At 37.0% G+C, this 27,591-nt stretch overlaps 1 protein-coding gene and 1 long non-coding RNA gene across 6 annotated transcripts in view; one reads left to right on the top strand and one right to left on the bottom strand.

The window, feature by feature from the left end:
• HMGCLL1 (3-hydroxy-3-methylglutaryl-CoA lyase like 1) overlaps positions 1-27,591 on the top strand; it is a 92,647-nt gene that overhangs the window by 21,751 nt on the left and 43,305 nt on the right. For all 4 annotated transcript variants that reach the window (XM_075086999.1, XM_075086997.1, XM_075087000.1 and 1 more), the window contains exons 2-6: positions 3,199-3,276; positions 4,253-4,360; positions 9,403-9,498; positions 11,497-11,645; positions 23,968-24,031. In XM_075086999.1, the coding sequence (XP_074943100.1) occupies positions 9,403-9,498; positions 11,497-11,645; positions 23,968-24,031 (309 nt within the window). In that variant the 5' untranslated portion in view covers positions 3,199-3,276; positions 4,253-4,360. The remainder of the gene's footprint in view (positions 1-3,198; positions 3,277-4,252; positions 4,361-9,402; positions 9,499-11,496; positions 11,646-23,967; positions 24,032-27,591) is intronic.
• Positions 11,651-21,399, bottom strand: LOC142054439 (uncharacterized). Of its 2 annotated transcripts, XR_012659526.1 has the most exons (3): positions 19,856-21,399; positions 19,213-19,332; positions 11,651-18,414 (listed from the first exon to the last, which is right to left on the bottom strand). It is a non-coding gene; the product is annotated as an uncharacterized LOC142054439 (long non-coding RNA). The 2 variants fall into 2 exon arrangements; XR_012659525.1 differs by lacking the exon at positions 11,651-18,414 and having other exon boundaries at positions 19,210-19,332.

Below are 27,591 nucleotides of genomic sequence, written 5' to 3'. Positions count from 1 at the left end.
TGAGCCCAGCAGAGAATGTGACAGGTGGCTCAGGTGACTTCTTCAGCTGTGTTTCAAGTGATGTCCAAATATTGTGCAAGCGTGACACTGTGGTCAGAAGACTTCCCAAGAATGCAGGGAGTCTCTTTATTCTTCTGCAAACATTGTAAAGTATGTATCTCCAACGTCTTGGAAGAATGGCCTAACAGCTAGTTACTGAGTATTCATTCATGACACAGGTGAGATTAAGGTGAGGAGGTACTTCTTCGCTCCTCTGATTCATCTTGTGCCACAGAATGGAAAAATGCTGGAGTCATCTTAGCAGAAGATGGTACAAGTACTCATATAGTCTGTGACTTGTTCCTGATTATGCGCTGTAAAATGAATAAATAGTACACAGGGGCCTGAACCTAAGTATTCGGCCTCCCTTTTGGTTGCTTGTTCGGCCTCCCTTTTAGTTGCTTGTTATCTAAGCTTCAGCAATGCAGTTCGAGAGAAATTATTAGTGAAAATGGGGAGAAGGATGATCAGAACAGGATTTGTGAGTTGAATAAGAAGCTGGCTGAGGAGGAAATAAGAGATAATGTTGAAAGCAGATTTATTAGACCAAAGAGACATTGCTGGTGGAGTTCCTCAGGTCCTTTTTTAAGACACGTTTCTTCTATAGCACTAACCCAAATCTTCTGAGATAGTATATATTTGTGGTAAAATAAGGTAATCATGTTAGTCCAGATGTTTTCATTAGGAGATATCAAGGTGGTAATACCTGCTGATGACAGAAAGACAGGAGACTTTATCAGTACCACACTGGATACCACACAGGAGGAACTGAGTGATCTTGAAGACAGGAGCAATCAATGTACTATAGGTGAAACTAGATGAAATTCAATGCAGAGCAAGACTCTTCTGGACTAAGAACCAAGATGTTTATTCAAAGATGTTAGTTCAGTTGTCTGTAGTACTGCCTTGAATTTCCACCATGTGGCCCTTGTGAGAGTCATCCTGTTCAAGGTTCTCAGTGTTGTGTTCAAGTACAGTGAATTGGAGTTGAGACTGACGAGTGGACAGGAAGGCTATAGAGAAAATCAAGGGAAGAGAGATCTGGACTATGACTCAAAGAGATAATATGCCTCTAATATCACAGATGGAGAATAAAAATCAATACTTGAATGCCTTTGCAATGTCCATTCCAAACTTCTGTCCCCTACGAAATCCAAGGGCTGCAGACATCCCCTGAACGGCTATGTGAATGGCTACTGCACGTGCTGTAGCTGTGTGAACTGTTCTGTAAAGACAGGTACAGCTCTTTGATGTCAGCAGAAGTTTTACCACAGTAGGAACTGAATAGGATTTGCAGGCTTTGGCCTAGAAATTGAACATTTTTGCCACCGAAGTTTTACGGACAGTTTTCTTGCTCTAAATTAAGCTTTGGTTCACATAATCTATTTTAGCTCTTTTTTTTTTTCCTTTTTCCAGTCACAGATTTACTCATAGCGCAGCTGTGGCATTTGTCTTGTAACATGAAGGATCTGATAATCATGAAATAATGCAGATTTATGCCCGTAGTGCTGAAGTGGTGCCATATTTGTGAAAATAACTTAAAAAAAGTGAAACAATGTGCAGCAGATGTGAAGGTTTTACCTTCACATTTAAGTAGGTTTATACTGTCAGCAAGTGTGGGCTTAGCACAGCCTGACAGAGTTTTAGCTTGCCAGATGTTGCACGTGATCAAATAGATACCGTACAGCTGTTTCCCATTCTTTTTACTGGGCTCAGATAAATACACAGTAAATGCTCTGGAATATGTTTATTGTATTTTGGCTGGTGTTGCGGCTGTTGCTGCAGAGAACTTACTTTTATCCACAGGCACCAAGAATGTGGGGAGAAACCAAAGGTGCTGTAGGAATGCTCATTTTCCATAACCACGAGGAGAAATTCACTGCTGTTTGGTTGAAACGACCCTGATGATACTAGCCAGGGAGGGATGAAAAATGGGTTTTTCATCTGGTTGTGGGTGATGTGAGATTAGTGGCTGTATTTTTGCACTGCAGAAGTGATTTCTCGTCTCTGGGTGAGCTGTGACTCCCGCAGGCAGGAGCCATCCCCTTGGGCTGCCAGTCATCCTTCCCATGGAGTTTAACTCTCAGGGGAGGTGATGGTTGCAGTGGGAGCAGCTGTCCCACAGGTAGTTAGCATTAATCCCAGTGCAGGCTTTCAACACTGGAATGGAGACACAGGGTTGGATTCTGTATTCAGTGCAATACAGAAAACAGGACATCTCCAGAGCTCCTGGTGGGGCTGCCTGCATCCCTCCTCTCTGCTCACCCAGGTGCTGGCAGCATGCCCCAAGTTGGCCATTTGATTAGTTTTTTAGATACACAGCTTTTTGGGGGTTAGTCTGAGCAACTGCTCTGAACTGTTTCAGAACTTAAAGGCCCAGGTTATGTTAACTGCCACACCTGTCAACTTGATTCAATAACAGAGCAGCTAAATAATAAAAAAGGAAATTTCATTTCCCTTCACCTGCTTTTCTGCTCTTGTTTCTTCTTCCTCCCTGTGCAACTCCCTGTGCTCTCCTTAGCCCTTTGACCTACTGCTGCCTTCCATCCCTCCTTTCACTGTCAGCCTCCTGCCTTTCCAGATCTTCCCTTACACCTGGAAAATTCTTCTTCTTGTCTACCAGGGGCCTTCCTTGTTCTCCTTTAAATCCTTCTTTAAAACCTGCATATTCAGGCAAGAGGAATTACTTTCATCTTTCATTAATAATCTCTTCAACATTTCTTGACTGCTCTGTTCTTTTCAGATTTATAGCCCGGTCTTGCAAACATCTACAGAAAAGTAACCGTTCAGTTAAATTGAGAACATTCACTTAGAAGTTTGGAGGATTGGATCATTCATTGGGAAGCTTTTTGAAATAGGAATATTTCTCACTCTGTAAAACACAATGTTCATTTATGGTTTTATGTACATTTTTATAATAAACATTTGTGGCCTCAGAGGAGCAATGGAACATGCATACAGATAACTTCTGCTTTTAACTTTTATTCCCGAACTCAAGGTGTGGAACATGTTCTCACAGATTTTTAAAAGCAGTGAGCAAAGTTACTGTTGACAATATGACTTTATACTCAGAATCATATGAGAGGACAAGTACAAGGTGTACCTTTGGTCTTAAGTGACCGTCATTGTTTTGTGTTTTAGTATTGATTTGTATTTCAGGAATCTCAAGCATCTGGACTGCCTGAGTACATAAAGATTGTAGAAGTTGGGCCAAGAGATGGATTACAAAATGAAAAGGTAATTTTTATCTTTTTTGGGGATGTGTTTTGACACGGATATCAGCATTATTTACATTGTGTAAAATACATACATCCTGCTAATTCTGTTTCTTGTATTTTGTAGTATGTATTTATTAACTTATGTGCTAATAACTGTCTTACATATTAGAATTAAGGAATATTACTTAACCAGATGTTAAATCATATAATTTCTTGCTATACTTGGTTAACTACCCTTTCTGTTACTCTACTGCCGTTTTTCTCTCTGGTATTTGTCTTGTCAGTGAATCACATTTTGTCACTACATAACTGGTCAATGCCGTGAAACATTGGCTATCTTCATAATATGTGTTTGGGCTACATGTGCTACTATAGTGGAAATAGTACAATAGGTTTTGTCACACTTTCTGCTGAACAGGCATGGAAAGAAAAAGAAATTACTCTTGAAAATGTTTGCCTGCAAAGTTGGTAGGGAAGCATGGAAGAAGATGAAAAGAGATTGTGTAAAATAGGGTATGTGTATGAAAACAATAATCTCTTTCCACAAACGGGAGGATAAGCTTACATATACCATTGTTACTGATACCAAATGTGTTAATTCTCCTATTCTGTTTATACTATTTCAATTTGCTGTGGTTGGACTATTCTGTATTACTATTTCCTTCGTCGCTTCTTTGCTAGGTTGGTGTTTGATTACTAACAATTAGTGAGGCTAGATCTACAACAAATTACATGGAAGTGCTTCCTCATTCTTTCATGGTGGATAAAAAAATGGAGTAGGATCGTGTATACTGCCTAGTCCTTTCCTTGTGCAATATCTTCCTACTGTTATGAAACAGTATAGTTACGGTATAATGTATGAGTATAGTTCATTATTTTTTTAAAAAAGTATTGATCGTGTGCTAAGAACATCTCACAAAACAAAATATACTTTATTTATAATATAATATACAAAAATAAGTATAGTTTACTATAGCATATCTTCCCATCCATAGGTGATAGTCCCAACTGATATCAAAATTGAGTTAATCAACCGGCTTTCCAGAACAGGCCTGCCTGCAATAGAAGTGACCAGTTTCGTTTCATCCAAATGGGTGCCTCAGGTATGTAAAATCATCACCATTCTGAATGGTTTCAATTTAAATGCCATTCCATGCAGTGGATTTTTCCAGTAGTATAGTATAATTATACAAGAAAATGGACCAGAAATAATATGTTGTTTAATTGTAAAATCACATGCCATTGTCAGACACCATTTACACAGTTTTCAGGTTTTATGCTTTTACTCAGGTCAGGTGAAGTTGGGCTAGTTATTAAAAAGTAGTTAAAATTGAAGAAAAGCCAGCAAGCTGTGCAGAAAGCTCCAGAACAGAATGGGAACTGGGAGCCAAGCACGATAGCAAGGGGAGCAGAGGTTGTAGCCTTGTTGACCAAAGGGCAGTCCAACAGTCCGTGAGAGCAGAGCAAGTCTGGTGAGGGCAACCAGAGCAGCCAAGAGTGCACATGTGCAGGTGAGTCTGCAGCAGGTGATGCAGCAGGTGATGCAGCAGGTCTAGGGTCAAGCCAGGAAGTCAGCTCTGCAAGACAGTCATGATCCAATCAGTAAGGAACATGTCCAGGCATGGGCTTGGCTGCTGCTGTGCAGCTGCACTGTTTCTCAGGTAGGGAAGAAGCATGAGAGTGTCTCAGCTTAAAAATTTCTTCTGAGTGAAAAAGGACGTTAGGCCCCATTAAGACTTCTTAACAGAGCTGTTTGGGGTAGCCTCTGCTGATCTGCTTTCCAACTTTCATTGGTGAGCTCCAAAGCTGATTGAGGCTTCTCAAGTTGCTGTCTTCTTATCAGTGAGCTGGCCTTGAGTGCAGGCAGCTAAACTGTGAGAAGGGGAGCGCTCTGGACCCTGATCAACAGAAATTCTAAGAGTACAGTTTGCCATGGTTACTGCATGAGAAATCTTAAATATTGTCATCACTCTCCAAATATAAATAAATTAGCAGGTGATTCCCTATTTCCCCTTGCAGCACGGGGGTAGGAATCTGCATGAGCATGTATGTGCAAGGGACAGCAGTAAACGGAGTGAGGCAATTGTGTCACAGGATGCTGAGTGGGGATAAGACATGTGGGGACAATGTATCAGCCCTCTGAATGAAGGGCAGCTGGCATATAGGATGCTGAGTGTAGACATAGTGATAATGATTTGAGAATATGAAGCTGTTGGGATGCAGAGTACTGAATCTGAGTATCCAGATGAACAGGGGTGGGGCTGATCTCTGGGGAACAGGCATGGTGGAGGGGCTTCCTATGGAAGCAACATCAGTTCAGAGACCTAGAATCAGAGAAGTAAAACCTAGGTGTGCAGGGCTTGTACAAACTAGGGAAACTTCTCTAGAGAGTTCCCTAGCACCAAACGAGGGGTATAAAATCTCCAGGCCTAGGGGGCTCTGTGGACTGTCATGGAAACTTGACTATTCCCTGAAGCCAAACACCATTTTTTATCTGCTGCATTTGGTACACTTCCGCGATCCCTATCCACTATGCAGTCTGCCTCTTCTAAACACTAATGTCATAAACACACACACACATACAAACACACATACACTTACATGTTAAGGATTCTGGTTAAGGAGAGATGTTGCAGATTCTATCCTAATTTTGAATTTGGTCACAAAGGGGCAATGACTTTCTGTAGTTAATAATATAGAGAGAATTCTTTACAACCAATGTTAACATTGTACTGTGGAATGGAGACAAAGTACTTGTACATTTTATTTTGCTCTTTATTTATGTAAATATTAAGTTGTAACTACAAAATTGGGATGGTGACACATTATTAGTATAATCTAATGTTGTTCCTACCTCTTTTCTACTCTTCTGAGAACTAATAGTCATTGATGTAAAAAAGAAAGGTAGCATACCTTTTTTTCTCTTCCTCTAAATGATATTTTCTTTTCCACATTTGGAAGTGTGTTTGGAATATCTGAATTGGGGACTTTTGTGTATTATCAGTAGTTAGGCACGTTACTTATTTTGCAGATCTAGCACTCTTCTCAGCAGCCATACTGAGTTTTGATGAGTCGTAATAATTTGCTTACTATTTTTCCAACATTAATTTTTACATTTGGTGCAATTCAGCAGAAATCCCAGCCTTTCTGAGATCAGCAGCAAAAATACATTGGCATTAGGAGTGCCAGGTTTTCATTTGAGATTTAACGCTGCAAATTCAGGCATAGTCCTGAAGTATACTATGTAGCTCCCATTTGTGGAAACTTAATCATTCCTTGCAAGTAAGGAAATAAGTCAGTACTTCCCTGGATCATTTAAACTCATTTGCAAGAAATTATGCAGTTGTTTGCACAGAAGCATTTACTAAACACTTATATGTTTAGTAAGGACTACATAAGTTATTTACAAAGTAAAACATGAAAAGAATTGATTTGAGAAAATACTTCAATTTTTAACATTGTTTGTTGCACATCTTCTGTCAAAATGTATATAAAGTTTGTCCTTTTCAAACCAAGAATGCATCCTGGGCCTGGACTGGATTCCAGGCTTTCCTCTGAGAAAAACATGGTATGATCATACTTATTCATGAGTTAGGAGAGCAAACTGTCTGTACAGCACTCCGTAAGGGACTCATTTGATTTATTTCAGTGTTCCTGAGATCATCAGGGAAGGGCCTAAAGGAAGGGTAATAGGAAAGGGGAAGAGAACAGGGACAATATAGAATTTCTTTGGTGTCAATGCAGGGGCAATGAGTTTTCAGATTGTGGCTGTTAAAAGCGGCTAGGCTAAATTTTTCCAAGTGCCATAAAACAGCAACAGAGATAATGTAGGGGTTTTTAAACATTAGAAGGAAAAGTCTGAAGCTAAGGTGGATTTCTTCCTTTCTTGTTCAATTATTTCTTTTTCCTGTGAGCCATTAGGAATACCAAATTAGCATGGGTTTGTCAGTTCTGGAAAAAATGAACAAGCCCTTCTTATCTTAAATTCATGTGTCAATAATTTATTTTAATGGCTTAATTTGTGTTTAAAATGTTTCTTATTTAAAAGATAAGATTGTGTTGCTTTGATAGGGAGTGCAGTCTTGACTTTGTCTTTTCTCTGCTCCTTTCTTTTTTCTTTTCATAGGTCATGGGAATAGTATTCACGGTTATGTTTAGATCACTCATTCACTTATTTCTTTTTTTAGTATTTTAAAGCTCTTTTATGGTTTCCCATCCACTGTTTTTTTTGGCAGAGATTTTTCTACTGAAAAAAGCTAAAAGAAAAAGTTCCACAGTAGCGAGGTGCCATATAAAACAGGATCCCACACCTATAACTTAAATGGCCAAAAATTATAAATACGTACCATTAGAAAGCTTATTTTTAAAGAAATTTGGAAAAGAAATATTTTATTACAATTTAAAATCTTACAACATACAATATGTGTTAAAATGGGACTTCACTTACAGGAAAAATAGTAATGGGACAAATGTAATGCATATAATATTATTTGGACCTGGCAGCTTTATACTGGTTGAAAAAGTGTCATTTTGGTTTTCTAGTATATTTTAAGTCAGGCTATAATTCTGAAGTGTAGAATTAGTTCCAGCATTTGCCATATAATGAATCATTTGGTTTCAAACGTTCTTCCTTGCCCTGAGAAATGTAGATACTATTTGTATTAAATTAAGGAATGAAAAATTGTTCTTAAAAAACTAAGGCATTACCAAATGGTTTTTTGTGAGGTTATCAGGTACGTTAGGTTGTCACACTGGTTTAGCTGATGTAGAAGCAATTACAGAAAGTTGCGTTGTGCCATCACTTGTTTCCTGATGAGAAATGAATTGTGTCTGGCTATAAGACACTTTTCATACCATATACCCACTTCCTTATAGATCTGTGTTGGGCTTGCACTTGCATTTTTCTGATATTTTTAGTCCATGCATTTTCTTAGTAGGAAACCAGTGAGAGGAAGATTCCAGGTTACCAGTAGTATCGGTACTTAATAATCTGGTATAATCTAATATCACATATTTAGAACTGTGGTACTGCAAAGCTATCAGTAAGGTAACTGCTGAAAATAAAGAGTAACGAAAGCTTTGTAGTTCATATATCTTTTCATGCAGTACACCTCAAATCCCTTTTCATCAATGTGGAAAGGATCAGAAATCCAATTTAATATTGTTTGCTTGGAAGAGTTGCTTTTATGAGAGCTGATTTAAAAAGCAATTCAAATACACTATTCATTTTTTAGAACTCAGAATCTGTAAGCCATGAAAATGTGAGGGATATGTTTTATTAATTGTATTGTTTTCAGGCATGCACACCATTAAAAAATAAACTCACTTTTCCTCCATTTCTTTCAAGAAAATGTGCTTGTCTTAATAGTCTACAGTTTATTACTTGAATAAGTCTTTGATTCATCTTCTTGATTAGTACATGGAGTATATTTAATGTTGATTGAGAGAAGTGTAAGAATAACTTAAAAAGGCAGAGTTTATTTTGTGAGAGGAGACTAAGGAAAACAAATGCTTGAATAAAGTGATGGTCTTTGACCTTTGCTATAATAAAGAAGTATTTTCTTCTTTTGAAAGAAAATTCTAAGTATATTAAAATGTTACGTTATGCAGAGAACTGGAGTTTGCTATATTTTTAAGGATAGCTTTATGATTAATCTTTTCAAATATATTGATTACAGTGTTGAGTAATGAAGGTTTACTTATGCTTAAGATTGTAAAGTCACATTTGCTGAAGTTTTCAAGGTTTGGATGGTTTTAAAATGTCATTCTGTTAATTCCACCTATTGAGTCCATTGAGGTAAGTTTAAAGTTGCAGTAACAGTTGATGATCAACATGATCACAATTCTATCAATTTATGATGCAAATTATGTTTTTCCAGATATACACAAAAAGAAACACTGTAAAAATCCTAGCCCCAGTTCTGTATTCATATAGAACTGGAAAGCTTGTAACTCAAATACTCAGAAGTTAAAAAACCCAGAAAAAGAGTGCTTGTACAACATCAATTTAACCCCTTTGTTGTTACAGTTTTTGTATGAACTGTATACCTAATGAAGGCAAAACCACAGTCTAAGCCAATTTCTGCTTAGCTATATAAAATCAGAAAATAACTGCTGATCAATACAAATTATTTATATATTTTAGATGGCAGATCACAAAGAAGTAATGAGGGGCATTGAGCGGCATCCTGGAGTCCAATATCCTGTTCTCACGCCTAATCTTCAAGGTTTTCATTCTGCTGTAAGTGCCTTCATAGAAGATGTCCACAATTACTTCTTTCATGTCTCAGACACTTTCAGTTCAGTAACATAAACCATCTATTTAATGTCATATAACCTGTCCTCTTAGAATTAAGCTATAGTTTTTTTAATCACATGGAATCCCAGGTTGGAAGTGACCTCAGGGATCATCTAGTCCAACCTTTCTAGGAAGAGCACAGTCTAGACAAGATGGCCCAGCACCCTGTCCAGATGACTCCTGAAGGTGTCCAACGTGGCCGAGTCAACCCCTTCCCTGGGGAGATTATTCCAATGGTTGACTGTCCTCACTGTGAAAAATTTCCCTCGTGTCCAATCGGAATCTCCCCAAGAGCAATTTGTGTCCATTAAAAGTCTCAGTTTTCATTGTGAAAAACAGGCAAATTCACAGAGTAATGTTAAGCTCTATATATTTGTCTTTTAATGGAAGTATTGATCAGTCTTTGCAAGCTCCTATAAATGATGCTTGTGTGTAAAAAGAAAGACAGTTCCTTCTCCTTCTTTGACTTGTTGGCCCTAGAAAAGTTTCTGAAGAGTGCCTTCGTATTGGTAAGTAGTGAAGAAGAATGAGGAAAGAGTCAATTAAATGAAAGTGCTTTATAGCAGTGTATTAGATTTCTTAAATTCTGCATTTCATTTTGGTAGGGTTTGAAAGTTTAAATTGTTTCAGTTCATACAAAATAAATATTCCAAATTTTAGACTCGAAGGGTTTGGAATGGTGAAAATGGAGCAGTTCAATCTTCTTGAAACGTACACACTGATAATCAAATCTTCACACTTTGTTTTCTGAAAATTTTTCAGGCTTCTGTGCTTTTGTCTTGATAGAGGACAATCTGTATTTGGAAAGCGTACTGCTTGATGGACCTTTGTGGTGTAGTCTATCGTTCAGTTTCTATACTGCATATAAAATCTCTGTTAGAATCCTGCACATAGGCGAGTTAACTATCAATAGTCAGATTTATAGTGCCACAACTTTTTCTGCGGTGGTAGCGTGTATGAGTTGAATTAAATCTGCTATATCCCTATAGCATATTTAGTGATATAATGAAAAGAAAACAATGCAAAAATAGTTGTTTCTTCCCTCTATTTGAAAGGATATTTGTTCCTGTAACGGTTGCTGAACCTTAGACAGTAACCTGTAGAAGCACAGAGAAAAGGGAGAAGCTCCATTCTTTTTCATAGAACAAGTATTAATTGCACTGGAGAGTGAGAATTAATTAATTACCTATTCTCCTAAGCTTAAATGTTTTCTTCTCCTATCATTTGGCATTCAGCATTCTAGTTTCCCTCATGTTAGTTGATTTACTGAGTACTGAGGTACTGAGTACAAGCTCAGGCTAACTGCCCCTTCAGTGAAGTCACCACATTTACACATTTTCTAGACTGGTATTTGCTCTGAGACTTTTTCTCAGCAGACTCTCACACATTTTCCATATTATCCATATTGACTATGACACCAAGACCAATGGAACCCTTGATCATAGAGTTGGCTCTAAGAAGGAAATCCCTGTTGGTTATTGTTGCTTCTCTAGGCACTGCAGGCACAGAGCTTTCCTAAGCACGAGAGTGACTTCCAGGCATTCATGAGGAACAGGCTTTGTACAGAGGATGGATTTCAGAGCTGTTATATGATCTTTTCCTTTACTGAAAAATGAATATAAGTATCAGTCATTGTTGTTTTCATAGTGGGTTCATATAATTTCCTAGATCTTAATACCTTTATCATTTATCACTTTAAAAATATCTTTACCTAATTGCTAAGAAGGGGAAGGAAATATGCCATAGTGAAGGAACTCAAAGTTTCATTCGATATGGTTTTATCCTATAAATTAAAAAAAAAAATTGGAATGAAACTTACATTTAAGTATGGATGATATACTTACAATGTATTTTAAAATTCTAGAATGTTTTACAGAATTAAATGCTTAATAAAATCTTCTAAAATAGTATCATTCTGTTTTATTGAAATGTATTTTTCAGATTGCAGCAGGGGCTACAGAAGTCTCAGTATTTGGTGCAGCATCTGAATCTTTCAGCAAAATGAATATTAATTGTTCAATTGAAGAAAGCATAGAAAAATTTGAAGAAGTTGCTAAATCTGCAAGGAATATGAATATTCCAGTGCGTGGGTAAATATAAAGATTCTTAAGTAATACAGAGTTATTGGGGTTGTGGTTACAGGTTTTTTTTTGTACCAGTATAAAAGTATATGACCAAATTTTTACATTTTATATGATTTGAAATAATAGTCCGTATTGGTTTTTTTATTAAGACTGAATATATTTAGTAATTTTGCTGTATGTTTTGTAACTGCTAATGGTGACTAGTGTCCTCTGGAAACTGAAAAAAAAGTAAGCTGTGTGTATAAAGATACTCATTTTATTATACAAATTAATTTTGCTATTTTGTGCTGCTGAGAACTCATAAGAGTGTTGCACCTTAAAAAAAAATCTGCATACTTTTATTATGGTATTAATAATATATCACTTCATACACTGTAGAATCAAGCTATAAAAGTCATCTCTTATAAGAGGTCCCTTTGTTTAAAAGGTCTCTACCACCACTGTTTGCCACATTTTTCTGGAACTAAATTCTAAGCTGAGAACATAACTAGCAATTTGTGTTCTCCAGGAGGATTAAGCTCAGGGATGCCTGAATTTTAGGGATGAGGGAATAGGCAGTCAATTCAGAAGAGACAGCATGTATATGGCAACAAACCTTCAGCACTGGTGAACATTTTTACACTAAACTTTTTGTTTTCTGGTTTTCTCAGATGTCTAGGCATGCCAAGCAATGTTTTCTGTTTCATATTTCTGTATTTCACCAACAAAATTCAACCAAATGGCACAATAGAGGCAACCAACGATCAAGGGGATCCTCAAAAGTTTATGCATTGTATATGTTTTTGGGTAGCTATGGGTGTCAACAAATGGACTTTGCAACTGGTCCAGAAGATGTAAACTGCAGGTGATGAAGAAGCCCCTGTGGTGTACTCTAGATTGCTCTTGGAGTTTAAAATATTAACTTATGTTCTGTGCACTAGTTTTCACATGTTTAAGAAAGTGGCAACCTGCTGCTTTTTTTTTTCACAGATAGTATGTCTGAGGCATTTGTAATACGCCCATGGCAGTTATTCTGGCACTGATACAGTGATGTGATGGAAATAACTGTTCCCTTGATAGGATTCTATAACATTCCCATACATTTATTGTCTACTACCTGATGAACTGTGTGTGGCAGGATTTTTCTGCACACAGCAGAAAAAAATGAGAAAGCAGCAGGATGAGAAGGCACGTACAGAGAGGAGGAAGTAAGAGGCAGAAAGTGGTCAAGCAGAAGCAGAGCACAAAAAAAAAATTAAGACTAAAAAGAAGGAAAACAAGTGAAGGAGGTACAAAGAGAGGGATATGAAGAACTAGGTAATGAAGCAAACAGGAAAAACAGCAGTACAGAGATGAAGAGAAAAGAGATAACTGAACCCAGAGAAAATATGATGAGATCATGTTTTGAAAGTGCTTACTTTATGCATCCAGTACAAAGATGTGTAATTTCATTTCAGTATGCAAACCTAGGCAAATTTCACGCAGTACATGCAGGACAATTTTGTTGAGTGTGTTGTGCCAGATGCAATATGTTACACAACGCTGCAACGTTGGACTGCTCAATATCAGATATGTTACAAAGTGAACAGATTTGAAGTTGTGAATGGAAATTATGTACGTTCACTCCAGCTTTTCCTTACGCTTTCTTCCTTAGGCTTACAGCTCTAAGAAAAGTGAATCATTTGGAAGTAGGAAGCCATTGACAGAACCATTCAATTTGTGGGATTATAACTGAGTAAAGAATCCAGTTAGAGAGGATAAGTATACTGAAGAGAAACTACATTTATGTTTATGTTACAGCTATCTTCATCACAGGATGTTAGCTTGGGAACTAATTTATCCAGTGCAAATTAGAGGTTGAGGCATCAGGAGATAAGATGTTGGACTAATGTTACACTTCAACAAATCAAAACTTTCAGAAGAGGACTATCTGGTATTTGTCCAGGGAGATCTAATATAACTCAAGCATAAAGTAGCTAAACTACTAAAAATCTGCTGAGAATCTAAATTGCAGAATATGGAGCCTAATTTTGTAACAAAGAAAGTTAACTGAGGTAATAATTCTGAGTATCTAAACCATCCATTGAACATGGATTTCAGTATATGAAAATATTGAAAGCTTTGAGCATGCTAATAAGTTAGAAGGTAAAAGAGAACTGGTTAACGCATTCCACTTGGACTTTGAGTGCACTTTAAAAAAAATCCCTCCAAGGAAGATTTTGAGGAGGCAAAATGGTAATTAATGAGAATTAAACTATTGCTATTGATCAGAGTCTAGCCAAATATGTTTTCAGGACAATAACTGCCAAGTATTGTGATACATTGAGTCTTGTCCCTGCATGTTCATATTTGTTCAGATGCACTCCGCATGGGTTGCAGAGTTACAGGAACCTGTAGGAAGCATTGAGACGGAATGATTGCTCAGAAATTATAAAAAAAAAATAGGGATTGCATAGTGTCCATCTACCTCAGTACTTTCTTTTAAGCAGTGTACTGGCTTTTATTCTGAATGCTGAAGGCCAGAAAAATCATAGCAGGAGCATGAACGTAGAAATGCAGAATTCAGAAGGACTTTATTTTTAATGGTAGATCTCTTAGCAGTTGAACAAAGCTCTAGGAGATGGACTTAAAATTTAATTAGTTAAAAAATGAAAAAATACCCATAAAGAAGCAGCACCAGTTTTCAATGCCAAATCCAGGAAGTAAATTGATCTATTTACATTTCAGCTTCTTGTGAGGAAGCAGATTATGGAAGCAGACCATCATTTCCACTTAATTCTGGAAGACTAAACCATAATTTTCGCTGGTACTAACACGTAGCACAAGCCTACACCACTACAGAGGACTTGTTAGGACATGAGTAGTAGTACTTCATTAGTTCCCAGATATTGCAGTACATTTAAGAGCTTTGTGGAATTTTACAGTTTATTTAATGATATAAACCACAGGGCTTCTTTTCCTCAATGAAATAATCTGTGGTAAAGATAATCAGAAAGTAAAACTTAAACAGATATTTCATAGAAATACTCAGTGCAATCAAGGTGACTTTTTCCTGGAGGTAAAACAATCAAAAAAGAATTAGCTATCAAAGCCTGCAGTTTATGATCTTGATTGATGATCCCATATTTAGCTGCTACTACAGAGGCTGGTTTTAGTGACAGATAAAATAAATGGCATTTTTGTATTGCAGTTCCATGCAAAATTCTCTAAATACTGAGGCAGTCAAGGCTTTGTGGCAAGTTGTTCTTTATGCCATGTTCTATATGCTTTATATCTGATCTGTAAGTATTACATAGACAAATCAAGCAGGGGCAGAAACTGACAGATTCAGAAATTGAAATTGTTTCTGTTGAATGAGCTCAAACTCAGCATTTTGGAAACAAAAGGCTGGGATGTTACATAATTCATCAGTTGACATTCAGTATTTAGAATTGGTGCTCATAGTTTGACTGGTGGTTATTTAATTTCAAGGACAAGATTAATTTCAGGTTTTAGTTTTGTTGTGTGGCTTCTATTTACTGAAAATAATTCTATATTGTTTACAACTATTGTTGTAACATGAGGCAACAAGTCTGAGCTTGTCGTCCTAAATCTGCTTATAGCTACTAGAGGGAAATAAGCAGCCTTCAGATTATGATTTATCGTATGTGCTTTTTAAAGTACCTGCTGTAGGATAAGATGAACAGCTCTGGCTGATCCATCCTTTTGGCTACAAAGGAGCTTGGGTCCTATCCTGTGCTAGTCCTCCTGTAGATGGCCTATCTAAGGCATAGGCTGTAGATTATTATCTTTGATATCACAAGTTAGAACAGATTAATCCCTTCCTACCTGTGCATAGGCTAAGGATTAACACCTTATAATTTATGTAAATTACAATAGATATAAGAAATGTATTAATAGGCTTTGTGCTGTAAGGTAACACAAAACGAAGCTGTGGACTATATGGACAAAGATTTGTACCCTGTGCACTGAGAACATTTTATTTTTAAGCACCCTTTTAGAGATTGGCTACTTCTAAAGAGCCATGGCCAAAACCTGCAGCCTTTGCTCAAGCAAGCTCCCACGACTACACGATTTTGGCTTCTAATATAAATTTTGTAAATATTTTGCTTGAATTACTTAGGTAATAAAAATATTAATATGCATAAATTGTATTTATATTAATTTCAATACAGAGATTGTTTCCTTTCTAAAGCACTATTATTGTTTAAAGTGTTATTTATTTGCAGGAAATGGATAATTTAGTGTCTTGCCCTAACTCCTTATTTGTGCAGTTGAAAAATACTTCCAAAAATAATTTTAAGGGGTTCAAATTTTATTTCCTATTTTTACTGGCAATTTAGAATTTATGTAGTGAGCATAAATCATTGGCAATCCTTGAATCTTATGAAAAATGCACTCAGAGGGTTGAAACTAAACTTCAAGCTTTTGCATGTCTTACTGTTGCTACAGCTGCACTAACATTGACTCGATCATCATCCAGAAAATTTATGTTGTCGGCTGTCACATTTAAAGTCTGTAGCACAGTACACAGTTTTCTAAATGTTTACTAAATTTGTTCAAATATTTATGAAGAATTGAAATCTTGTGTATGGTCTTAGAAGTCAGACTATTTATTAGCGTCATGAAGGGGTTTTTATTTTTATTTTTTTGTACATGCATAAAAACTTTACAATAACATCTGGGACGTGTTCTGGAAGACACTAAGCCAAATCAGTTATGAACTCAGTGGTCAGCTAATTACTACTATTCATATTTTGCATGTGAAATGACACAAAATACTCCTGGTTTTAGAATTGCATCTTTTAATGCATAATTCAGGTACCATTAAAAATATCACATCTGTTTCAGTGATTAAAAATGAAGCCTAATGGCTAGGATTGATAGAAAAACTGTGGCAAATGGTAATGGCAAGTAGTCACTTAGATTCTGTTTTAGTTTAAATGTATTTTTAATGTACATATGAAGAAAATGTTAGGTAAATTCTGATTAAGCTAGATTCTTTCAAGTTAATGTATTACCAGATTTAAAAAGAGACAGAAGTAAATTGCACTTAGTACAATAGAACAGTAAGGAAATAAGGATTTCATTTTCCCCTTCTCCACAAATGGTACTTCACTACTTACTTCATGTTCTGTGACAGTGAAATAAAGTCAGACTACCTCCCTCTGAAACATTCAGTTCTGTATAGGACTGTCTTAGTCCTAATAAACGTTAACTGGGAATATAAGGGCTGAAAGGTGGTAATTTTTTCTTCTCTACTAAAAAACACTTCTCCATGGCCAGTAATTAAAAGCTGTATTTATGTCCTAGCCCTGAAAAATTTTCATGTGAAAAGCCCTTTTGAGGCCACTTGGACTATATGCATGTACAAATGTGAATGTGTGTGCAAATGTTTAGAGGTTCAGTGTCAGGAAAACAGATGTAAATGTTTGCTGTAAAATAACTCTAGAAGCATTTCCTTACAAAGCTGCTGCTTCATAAATTAAAGCGTATGTAATCATACGTTAATTCTAAACTGGTGTGTGTAACTCCTGTGTTTATAGTCCTATGTCTTTTAAGAATGAGCAATATGGTGAAGTTCACAATACATAAAAGCATATTGAAATGTATCAATATCTGGCTTACATCTGTGTTTGTATAGCATCCAAATACTGGTTGATACACTTGAAATATAGCAATATTTTTTGCTATGACAAACAGATACCAAACAAACAATTGCATGCAATATTACTATTACCTTTTATAGTATGTGAAAATCAAGGTTACAGGGTGCAACATATATAATTCCTTGTTCATTATAGGAAATAGTTTTACTTTGATGTTAATACACAAGGTAAGACACAAAATATTAGAAACTTAAAGAGAAAGAATTGATTTTAGTTATTTTTATCTTGTGCTAGTGATATTTGAAAAAAAAGGTGGAAGCACACATCAGTTTTGTTTAATATACTTTATAACAAGTAATTCTGGAAACTAAAAATGAAGTATGTTTTATTTATAAAGAAATATCCCAATTATCTGAAACTTCTGATTATCAAGACAATCTGATCTTTATAGTTCAGTTCATTTATATAGTTCATATATATAGTCTTTTTTTCTTTTATTACAGTTCATCATAAATACCTCAATGCAAGATATTTGGATGACCTTTCAGTACTGTGTTTTATACACCTAATTAGAAGTACCATGAGATAAACTCCAACAATTCAGTTTGCATAAATCAATACAGCTTAAAGCTGTGTATGTTTTACAAATACAGACAGAAACTTTGAAACCATATCTTCTGTTATTCTGGAATACTTAGGGCTGGAGTACACATTTTTTTCACATTGCTTTACACCCCCATTTTTAGGCTACACTGTGTAGTTTAGCATAGTCACAGTTATATTGATAATAGGGTGATTTGTACCATTATCACTTCTTTAGGTAGTAAAACCAATTTAACACCTTCATGTCACTATAAGTGAGCTGATTTTTTTTGATTATGGGAACTAGAAAATGTAGATGAACATTTAATAGACTTGGAAGCAACACATTTTAGTATGTGAACGTTGAACAAATGTACAGGGTTGCACAGTTTTAAGCCAGCTGGTCACAGTCCCCTGGAGAAGTCTGAGAAGCCGGAGACTGCTGGGATGTGGGGACTTGATACATTTCTCTCTACTGGGGACAGGTTAAGAAAAGGATATTGGAGCTGTTGTGCTAACTCTGTCATACTGGATGATTGCACTATGTAAGAGGAGACATTTTCCTTAGGAATAACTTTATAGCAAATTTTACCCATTTTTTGTACCTGCAGATAGAAAATATTATTAGTAGGCCAGAAGAGCTGGTTTGGTTTTTTTCTAATTAAAAAAAAAAAAACCAACAAAAAAAAACCCAAAAACAACAACAAAAAAACCCAACACACACACAAAACACCAAAAAAACCCCAGAGGGATACCTCTGGGAAGTAAAAATGATCCCTGTTTATTCTTAACGGGTTGTGTAAAATCAGACTTGAAATGTTGGCATGAAATTATAAGGTTTTCTAGTATGTTACTGATTGCTCCATGGATAATTCGATATAGTTATTAAAAGGTAAGTGGTTAAGTGGCCCTTCATTATAGTAACAATTTGGTTCTGATTTTAGAGAAGTTTTATTTTCTAGAACGTAGTTCACAACTTAGCAGTGTTTTCTGGGCATTCTAAAAACAATAAATATTATTACTACAGGATGCCCTTTCAATAGCAGATATATTACTTGCAACTGATCAATAAATACATGGAGAGGTTGTTTTTTGGTGTTTGGTGTTTCTTTTTTTTTTAATCACATGTGGAAAAAAAATCCTGGCCTTATTTACACATTTTGGGCTTGGCTTGGAGATTCTATTTCTGGAAGAATCTCCTTTCCCTCTTCTCTTTTTCATATTTCCCCTCTCCTCACAGTAAAGATTGCCTGTTTTTAACAAATGGTTTCCTTTTCAGAGACAGAATATATCAACCTTAATATTATGAATTCACCAAATGATAGGCATGTACATTTTAGCACGAACATCCAATAAAAACAAATACATCTGCAATGAACATGGTAAATTATATGCGAACTTACACTATAATAATAAACAGGAAACAGCAGCATCTGAGTCTGCAACTGGCTTCTCAGGAGGCTCCGTGCTTCCAGCTGTGGTAGCAGCTGTGGATCTGGCTCTGGAACTCTTGCTGAAACAAGCTGACAAAGGGCTGATTACAAGATGGAGTTCAGTTTCTGCTTGGATTCATTTTCCTTTTAACACACTTTGGTTATGAAAAGTTTGCTCATTTACCCTGTTTGTGGTTTTATATCCTGCACTTCACAGTCATTGGGCTGGTGTGGTGATTATCACCATTCCTAGTGACCTTGATCGTGGAGACCTTATACTGTCTGTACCATTTGTGGAACACTGCGATTTGGTTTTGGCTTACTGGAAGAAATTGAAAACTCTCTTCCTCTTCCTTCTCCCTCCCCATCCCGAGAGGCTGTTCAGCATTTTTGTCCAAAATATTACACAGTAAAGTTGTTGGGGTTTATTTTTTAATTGTTTTTATATGCATAGAAGACAGTTTAGGAGAAGATGAAATGATACTCTCATGCAGTAAAATCTGACTGGGTGAACTCTGCCAGGTGAAACAAGTAGAGAACTTCTTTTTAGCACTATTTAATAAAGGGAGGAATTCTGATTTCACAGAACCTGAGTAAGCAGAACAGCATTTACCTGTGTGTTCCTAAAGCAGCTGTATAGATACCTTCACTTACTGCAGGTCCTTCTTTCCACCTCTGGTTGCATGGGCTCCGTTCTTTGACTGCATGCTAAAGACGTAGTTAAGCTACTAAAATGTCTGGCCTTGATTCAGCAAAGATTTAAGCACATACTTAGAATTAAACACTTCCATTGCAGAGCCTGCTTTGTGAACTCCCAGATATTTGCTTCTGCTCTCATACTGTGGAGTGTCTCTGGTGAATATCCTGAGACCAAGACAGTCTTTTTCATTACAAAGTCTTTTTTTCTTTCAGTCCTGCCATCTTTTTAGAAAACAGCTGTATTCTCCAACTTAATTGAATCCCCAGATTAAATCCCAGTTGCCTCTGTAAATCATTGCTCAAACTCTTCCCTCTTTTTCCCTCTGCTGCTTTTCTTCACATAGGATCTTGCTTTTTCTCCTAAGGAAAAATAGATACAGTATGCTCTTCCGTCACTCTCTTTTCCCTTCCCTAATCTTTTCTCTTTCTCCTCCACTGTCAGAGCAGCAGGAGTTTCTTGTCTACTTGCCATGTGTACCCCTTCCACTTGCCCCAGTGACCCCATGTTCTGTTCTTCCTCTTATTTCTTCCCTCCCTTATTCTCTTTCTTAACCTCTCACTGTCCTCTGGCTCTTTTCCACTGCAATATAAGCAAGCATTTGCCTCTTAAAAATTGCACCTTTGACCCTACTTGGTTCTTCATATCATATCTCATCACCTATCTCTTCATTCCTAAGCTCATTGAAGGCGCTGTTTATAATTACTGTCTGGAGACCCTCTTCTGTGATTCCCTCCTATAACTCCTACACTTTGGCTTCTGTTCCTTGCTTGCAACTGCAACAGCTCTCACCAAACTCCCTGGTGACAAGATCTCAGAAACAGTAGTCTACCCTCATTCTTCTTGACTTGTCAGTAGTTTGCTGCGGTTGACCAGACTCTTCTTTAAACTTGTGTCTTTTCTTGCTTTCTGTGGCTCCGTCTTGTTAATTTTCTTCTTTCTAAGCAGTTTTCAGCATGTTCTTCGAAGTTGTCTCCCATTTTGGAAGAGTGTGGGTGGAGGTCTTGCAGCTCTGCTTTGGCTGGATTCTCTTGTGCTTTTAATGCCTTATGGGTTATTTCATACACAAAAAAGAAAATGTAACAGCCAAACATACCTGTAGATACAGACCTTCCTTTCTCTTGGAACCTTTTTCCTTTCACTTAAGCTTATTCGTTTGGAACCAGGCAAATGCAATTACAAAGCATCTCACTCAGCCTTAAGTCTAGATGTCTTGGTAAATGCACAGACCAGACACATGATTATCTTCCCTCTTTTACATAGACATGCATATTTTCTCCTTTCATATGCTAGGCTGTCTGTACCACTGCCAACTGTACGCAGCCCTTGCCCGCAACTGTTCCAGCTTGCATTACTTTTTCTACAGATGACTCAAATTGTGTCTCTTATTTTGAATAAGAATATAGCAAGACCTTGTCAGATGGAATTCTAACTTTATGTCGTCTAATAAAAATGCTTATCCTGGTATATGTTTGGACTGCTTTTTATTCTTTTACAGCCTCATTTTAAGAATTTCACTTTCTTTGTCATTGCCATCAACTGAGTCCCATTTCTATTGCTCCTGTCCTTTCTCCATGGCATCCCAGTGCTTTTTTTTTTTTGCATTGACAGTACCAAGAAATTCAATGTTGTCACCACATCTTTAGTCTTTATGCCAATTAATTAAATGAAAATATTAGATAAAATTCTGCCAAACTCATCCCTGATGAACTCTACTGAAAAACAGTTATTTCATTCTCCACACGACGTTGTTCTCTCTCTGGTAGGAAGTTCTTTACCTGTCAAATTCTTTCAGTAATCCCTATTTTCTCCAGTTTAATACTGAATATCAGATGACCAGATAGATTATATCAATTATATTTTCCTTGTTTAAAATGTCAGCCTAGTCACAATGGTGTAAGCATGCATCAAGTTCATAATCTCAAACAGATTTGTACATTGTAGTAGGCAGATTCCTCAGGTGACCACATACTTTCATACCCCAGCAGGCCAGCTGAATTATGTGAGCTCAGGCGAGTTTCTGCTCGCTGGTGTGAACCACAGGGAGTATTCCCTTGTTCTCTAGATACCTTCTGGCCTGCTTTTACTTTTGCTTGCCCTACTGCATTCCAGATGTCATTCATGCCACATTATCACTACCAAAGGTACGTCTTCTTGATCTAACGTATGTAGCCGTTGGTTACATGTAAAGATGCATGTAATTAAAGGGAACACGTGCACATATGTACTATATGGTTTGCATTTACTTTGTATTTAGTACTGTTTTTGCTCACTTCATAATAAATGCTGTGGCTGATGTTGCAAAATAATTTCAGTAGAAGTCTGTGTGTTCACTAGCTCTAGGCACTGTAGTATTATGTAAAAAGCAATCCTTTGGGCCTGAATTTGTCATGCTTGGTTTCATTTGAAAAACTGTGTATGCGTAAAAAAACCTAAGGAAATTATCCTGAATTGTTTTTTGAATTATGTATCACTGAAAAAGCAGGGCAGTGTTTAACTGTTCACAGTAGCTACTTTTTTTTATCTTTAATTTCTATAAGAAAATTTAGAATTTTGAAACTTAAACAGTGACATCTAAATTGGGGGTGATATTTAATGAAGTCTATGGCCAAGTTTCAAAAACCTGTTTTTCATAATGACATACAGATAATTGAAATCATGCCTAGTAGGCATCTGGACTAAAATTATGAGCAGGATGTAATGGACCCAAGCACTTTTGTGGAAACAAAATCCATTTCCATTTCTTTGTCAGGGCTAATCAAGTTCTTTTTAGGCTCAAGGTTTGCTTCTTTCTTACTGCTAGTTCCAGGGTGCCAACAGCATACCTTCATATAAGGGATGGAGTGTGCTCTACATGTTAAAATGTTGACCTTTTTTTCACAAGTTGTTTTTGCCTGTTACCCATCCTAATTTCACATTCTATCAGTTTCTCCTTCAGCTGCAAAGAAACAATACATCCTTTACCCTATGGACCTTGACTACCTACAAACTGGCATCTGTTCAATCCCATTTGCATTATACAGTGTATAATTTTACATTATATCCTTCAGTGTTGAGGGAAAGGGAAAGATGGGGGATCAATGAAGGCTCTTGTCCTTCTATTAAGCAGTTGAGCAATCTCCCACTGGGACTAGGGCTCTGCCTGCCTCTGAATCTATTGTAAATCCCTCTACAGCCACACTTATTTCAATTTTTAATGGCTGTTTCTTGTTAGTTTAATCCTGTTCCTAATCAATTTAAGATAAACAATTAGAAGTTTAATTGGAATTTCATGGGTCTTAATTGTCATTAAAGAAAGAAATTTAAACAAAATTCTATGCTAACACAACATTAAGACTGAGCAGTGGAAGCTTGGTTGTAGCTTTCAGTTTTTGTTCTTTGTGGGGCCAATAGCTGCTGAGAGACACAGTCTGGTTTCTTCATTTTCTTCTTGTCCCAAGGCCTACCTAAACTACAGCTTGCAATGGAGCTATAATTCTTCCTGGGCGCTGGGACAGAAATACTAATAGAGAGACAGAGGGTGAAAGCTACCCCATTGACCACAATTCTAATGACTTAGGAGATGGTGGGTTGTTATAAGAAGTCGCTTGTGTGCATGTGTTGCTCTCAGTGATCCGGGTAGCTGGCACAAGGAAGAAAATTATGTCTTCCTTTGAATACCTTGTGCGGGTCAAGCAAGGTGAAACTTGAGCTGGTTCTTACAACTTCTTCAGAAGGATACACCAAGAGAAATGAAAGACTCGTGCAGCAGTGTTAGCTTCACTGCATTGCCAGTCCTTTAGAACTTGCGACATGCACTGAGCATAAATAAAGCTATAAATCTCTGTTCTGTGATTTCAAAATGAAATTGATAAACCTGGCTATTTTCATCTGATGTAATGTTAACTTTTCATTCAAATATTTATTCTTCATTGACTGGCTTAAATATTCAAAATAATATTTAACCTTTTTTTTTAATGTAACATGGATGGATACAGATATGCATATATATAAAACAGAAGTGTCTTTGTGTGTTCTTTTTATTGTAGGTATGTGTCCTGTGCATTGGGATGCCCATATGAAGGAAACATCATACCAGCTAAAGTGGCAGAAGTAAGAGTGAACTTCTGGCTTGCCTTATTAATGCATCAGAAATACATTTAAAAATGTCTATAAGCAAGGTTCTCTAGTTAAATCCTTAAAAGGTCTTTAATGGATAAAATTTAAGGAAAACAAAACCAAAACATAGCTAATACTAAAACTGGGCGCATAACCTCACTCAACCATCTGCGGTCAAATCTAAGGAAAATAGTATGTTTTGATTGTTATCAGTCATGAGGAAAGTTATGAGTATGTGCTATTTCCTCCAACAAGAAGGTAAGGAAATGCTTAAGGAAATAGAATCAAGCACATATGTCAGTGGACCATGTTATATGAGATGATTTCCAGCACAACCTCTTGCAAAGAGTTTCTGCTTTTAAATCCATTTTATGCTGGCATAAGCATACTGCAATCTCAGCCGCTAGAACCACTGCTACAACACTGTGCTGCTGGACAATGTCATGTGATTGACACATGAACCAAAACTCATCCCCAACATGATTTCCTACTACTTGCTCTACTGCTGTGGTGGAATAAGCTGCACCTTCCCTCCCTGACCCCTTTTCCATTTAGATAAAGGAGAAGGAAGATGATGTCTTAGCCCAGCTTTTTTTTTCTAGCAGAGAAAAAGATGAGGGAAACACAAGTGTTAAATTTTGCAGGAAGGCAAAGAGGACATGAAAGCTGAAATGGACAGTAGAGAAGAAGGTGGAGAGAATTCAAGAGGCACAAGGCAGAACATGCCAGCCTTTCTCCTGGAGAAAGACTTGTCTTCTCTGTTACACTTAATCACCTACTTTTGGTGATCTAGCAGAATCTGCAAAGCACTTTTTTTTCCTTTGTAGTACTAGCAGCTAGTCAACATTTGTCTGATAGATTGTGTTCTCTGTGTGTGGCTTTCAGGTCCTGTTCTCCTGCGTCTTCTTCTAGTATACATTCCAGATGGAACTTGTGATAACATGTCTCCCACAGCAGCCACATATACTCGCACTCTTTGAAAAAATAGCTAAATTGGGAGGTACTCAGTATCTCGAGATTAATTGGGTTTAATATGAAGTGAAAGTTAGAAGTGACACAGCTTTAGTTAGAGCGGTGATGACAGATTCAGCTGTGCTGTTGGTAAATTGCTTACTGCAATATCATGTTCCCCAACAGGCTTCTTTCCATGTGTTGCCTTTTTTTAAACTACTTTCCTTGCACAGAAGAGCTCCTTTTCAGTTTGCCAGTGGGAGTGCTACTTAACGTTCCAAATATGCAAACTTTTACTCACACAGACATTTTATTTTCCATCTTCATCCTAATAAGTGTCTTGTGTACCTCTACACCATTGTGTATGGGTTTAAGAATAAAAGCTGCCTCATTAAAGTTGTAGAGGCCCTGATTCAGTGAGCACCGATGTTTGTATAGAAGCATCTGATTAGCTGTTAATGGATTTTACATAAACACATGCACTCATCCTTTGCTGAATCAGAATTAGCAAAATTTCTGGCCGTGTTGCTAAACCCTTTCAGAGAGCTGCCTCTCTGGTCGTCCTCTTTCTCAGGATGGGAGTGTGTGCCTCCCTTGACTGTGCATTGCAATCAGCAGCTATGATTGAAAGGTTTAGACTGTCTGCAATGACAATGACCGATTTTTTTTTTTAAGCAAAAGATTTTTTAACTGAAGCAAAACCAATTAGGAGAGGTGGCTCGTTAACCAGAGCACGTGTATTTCTGGCTTACTAGGTACATAACTGTTTTATGCAGTTATCTAGTGAGTGCAAACTTCAGATGCCTTCAGATTTCTAGAATCCATCTGGTACATCCCTATGGTTCTTTATTTAAAAAAAAAATCTGTTAAAAGAAACGGCATAGTCCTTTTTTATCACTCTGCTTTTTCATGAAATGGAGTCACTGTTTAACCATTTACCGTGCTGTGGTTTGTGAATTTCACCCTTAGGCAAATAAGGCTTGAAAATTGTTGGAAGCACCGTGTAATAACCTTGAAGCTAGTTGTGTTATCCATTGTCTTCCAGCCATATACTTGGCTGTTTTTATCTTTCTGCCTGCTTCTTCCTCTCCTTAGCTTCCTCTTAACCTAGAGCAGTGAATTCACAGAAGTATCATCCAGGATACAGGCTGATCGGGCTACAGAAAATGTGCCTATTCTTATTTGAATGTTGTTGGATTATTACAAAGTTTCCTGTACAACACAAAGACTGCAGTGTGTTTCTATGTTATTTGCTTAAAATCAGCTGTTGCTCGATTATGACCTTTTATATTCAGTTTAATAGTATAGTTTTAAATATTATTTCCAGCAGTAGGATTGTTCACATACCTAAGGGGTTGCAGTGTTGGGTCACCAACTCGCATTTTGATCAATGCTTGGTGTCAGGGCAGTGCTCCCAAGGGGAGTAGCACAAGACTCATGCATAGTAAAACTGCTCAGTGGTGCAGAACAGAACCCTGTTCAATCAACAAAGCTGCAAGCTCATAATCACATTCTGATTACATTGGCAAAACAGTGTGTTCTCTTCTCCCCCACTCTCCTCCCAAAAATCCACATTGAAAACTTACAAAACGATAACTAATGGGCTGCCTCCTACTATGGTAGGATGGAAAATCCAATATGAAAAACTCCCGTTCAACTTCTAAGCATGCACATTCTTCTTGAAATTAAATATAGGTCTCTCCTTAAGGGTCACTTTAAGATTAGGTCATGACAAATCGGTGATGATGCTTAGCTTGTTAGCAGAGTTTCCCCCTCCCTTCTTTTGTCTTTCGGAACTTGATTTCAGAAGCTGAAAGACCTAAGGACTGAGCATGGGAAAAAACTGAATGTAGCATGATTTCTAGCAGTTTACATAGTCTTTTTGTCATCATTAAAATGCTCATCTAGCAAAACTTTGAATCATGAATGAAAAGGAACATGAGACAAAAATGCAGTCTGCTTCTTTTACCCCGATGTTAAACAAAAGTAGAAGTTTGGGGATTAACTAGGGGTAATCTACCACTAACTGCAGACAGTCTGTTTTTTTTCTTACAACAGTAGTCCAGTGAAAACACCTGCCCTGTGTTGATGATATAAAAATGTGCTGCAAGATAGAATCTTTTTTGCAAGCTGGTGAATGTCCCTTTCGTAGAGTGTATATTGAATTTATGTTGATACGAACCAGGGCTCTTTTACTTTAAAGCACAGAGAGTTTAATACCTTTGCAATAGTCATAGCACTTCCAAGCTTTAAGCAGAACAATTCAGACTACTTGAAGTTCTTTTTCAGCTGTTCTTTGAATTAAGTGAATAACAATATTAATCCAGCACTTCCGAGACTGCTGGTGCAGCACTTTGTCAGCTTCCTCAGACATATTCACAGCAATCCCACTGATGAAGTCCTGGAATTGCTTTAACAGCAGAGTGCAGTGCAGCTGAAGATGTCTTGGAAAAGGGTCATATTTTTAAATTTCTAAACAGTTAATTTCCAGATTGGGATTCTGTTCCGGTGGAATGGCCTTTCACGATTCCTTATACACAGTGGGCTAAAGGGGGCAAACATACTCAGCAACTGAAAATAAGGTGAAACTCTTTCCAAATCAA

The sequence above is a fragment of the Phalacrocorax aristotelis genome, chromosome 3 (assembly GCF_949628215.1).
Source record: "Phalacrocorax aristotelis chromosome 3, bGulAri2.1, whole genome shotgun sequence".
Taxonomy (NCBI): domain Eukaryota; kingdom Metazoa; phylum Chordata; class Aves; order Suliformes; family Phalacrocoracidae; genus Phalacrocorax; species Phalacrocorax aristotelis.
Note: the sequence above shows the minus strand (reverse complement) of the source record. Positions and strands in the feature narration are given on the sequence as shown.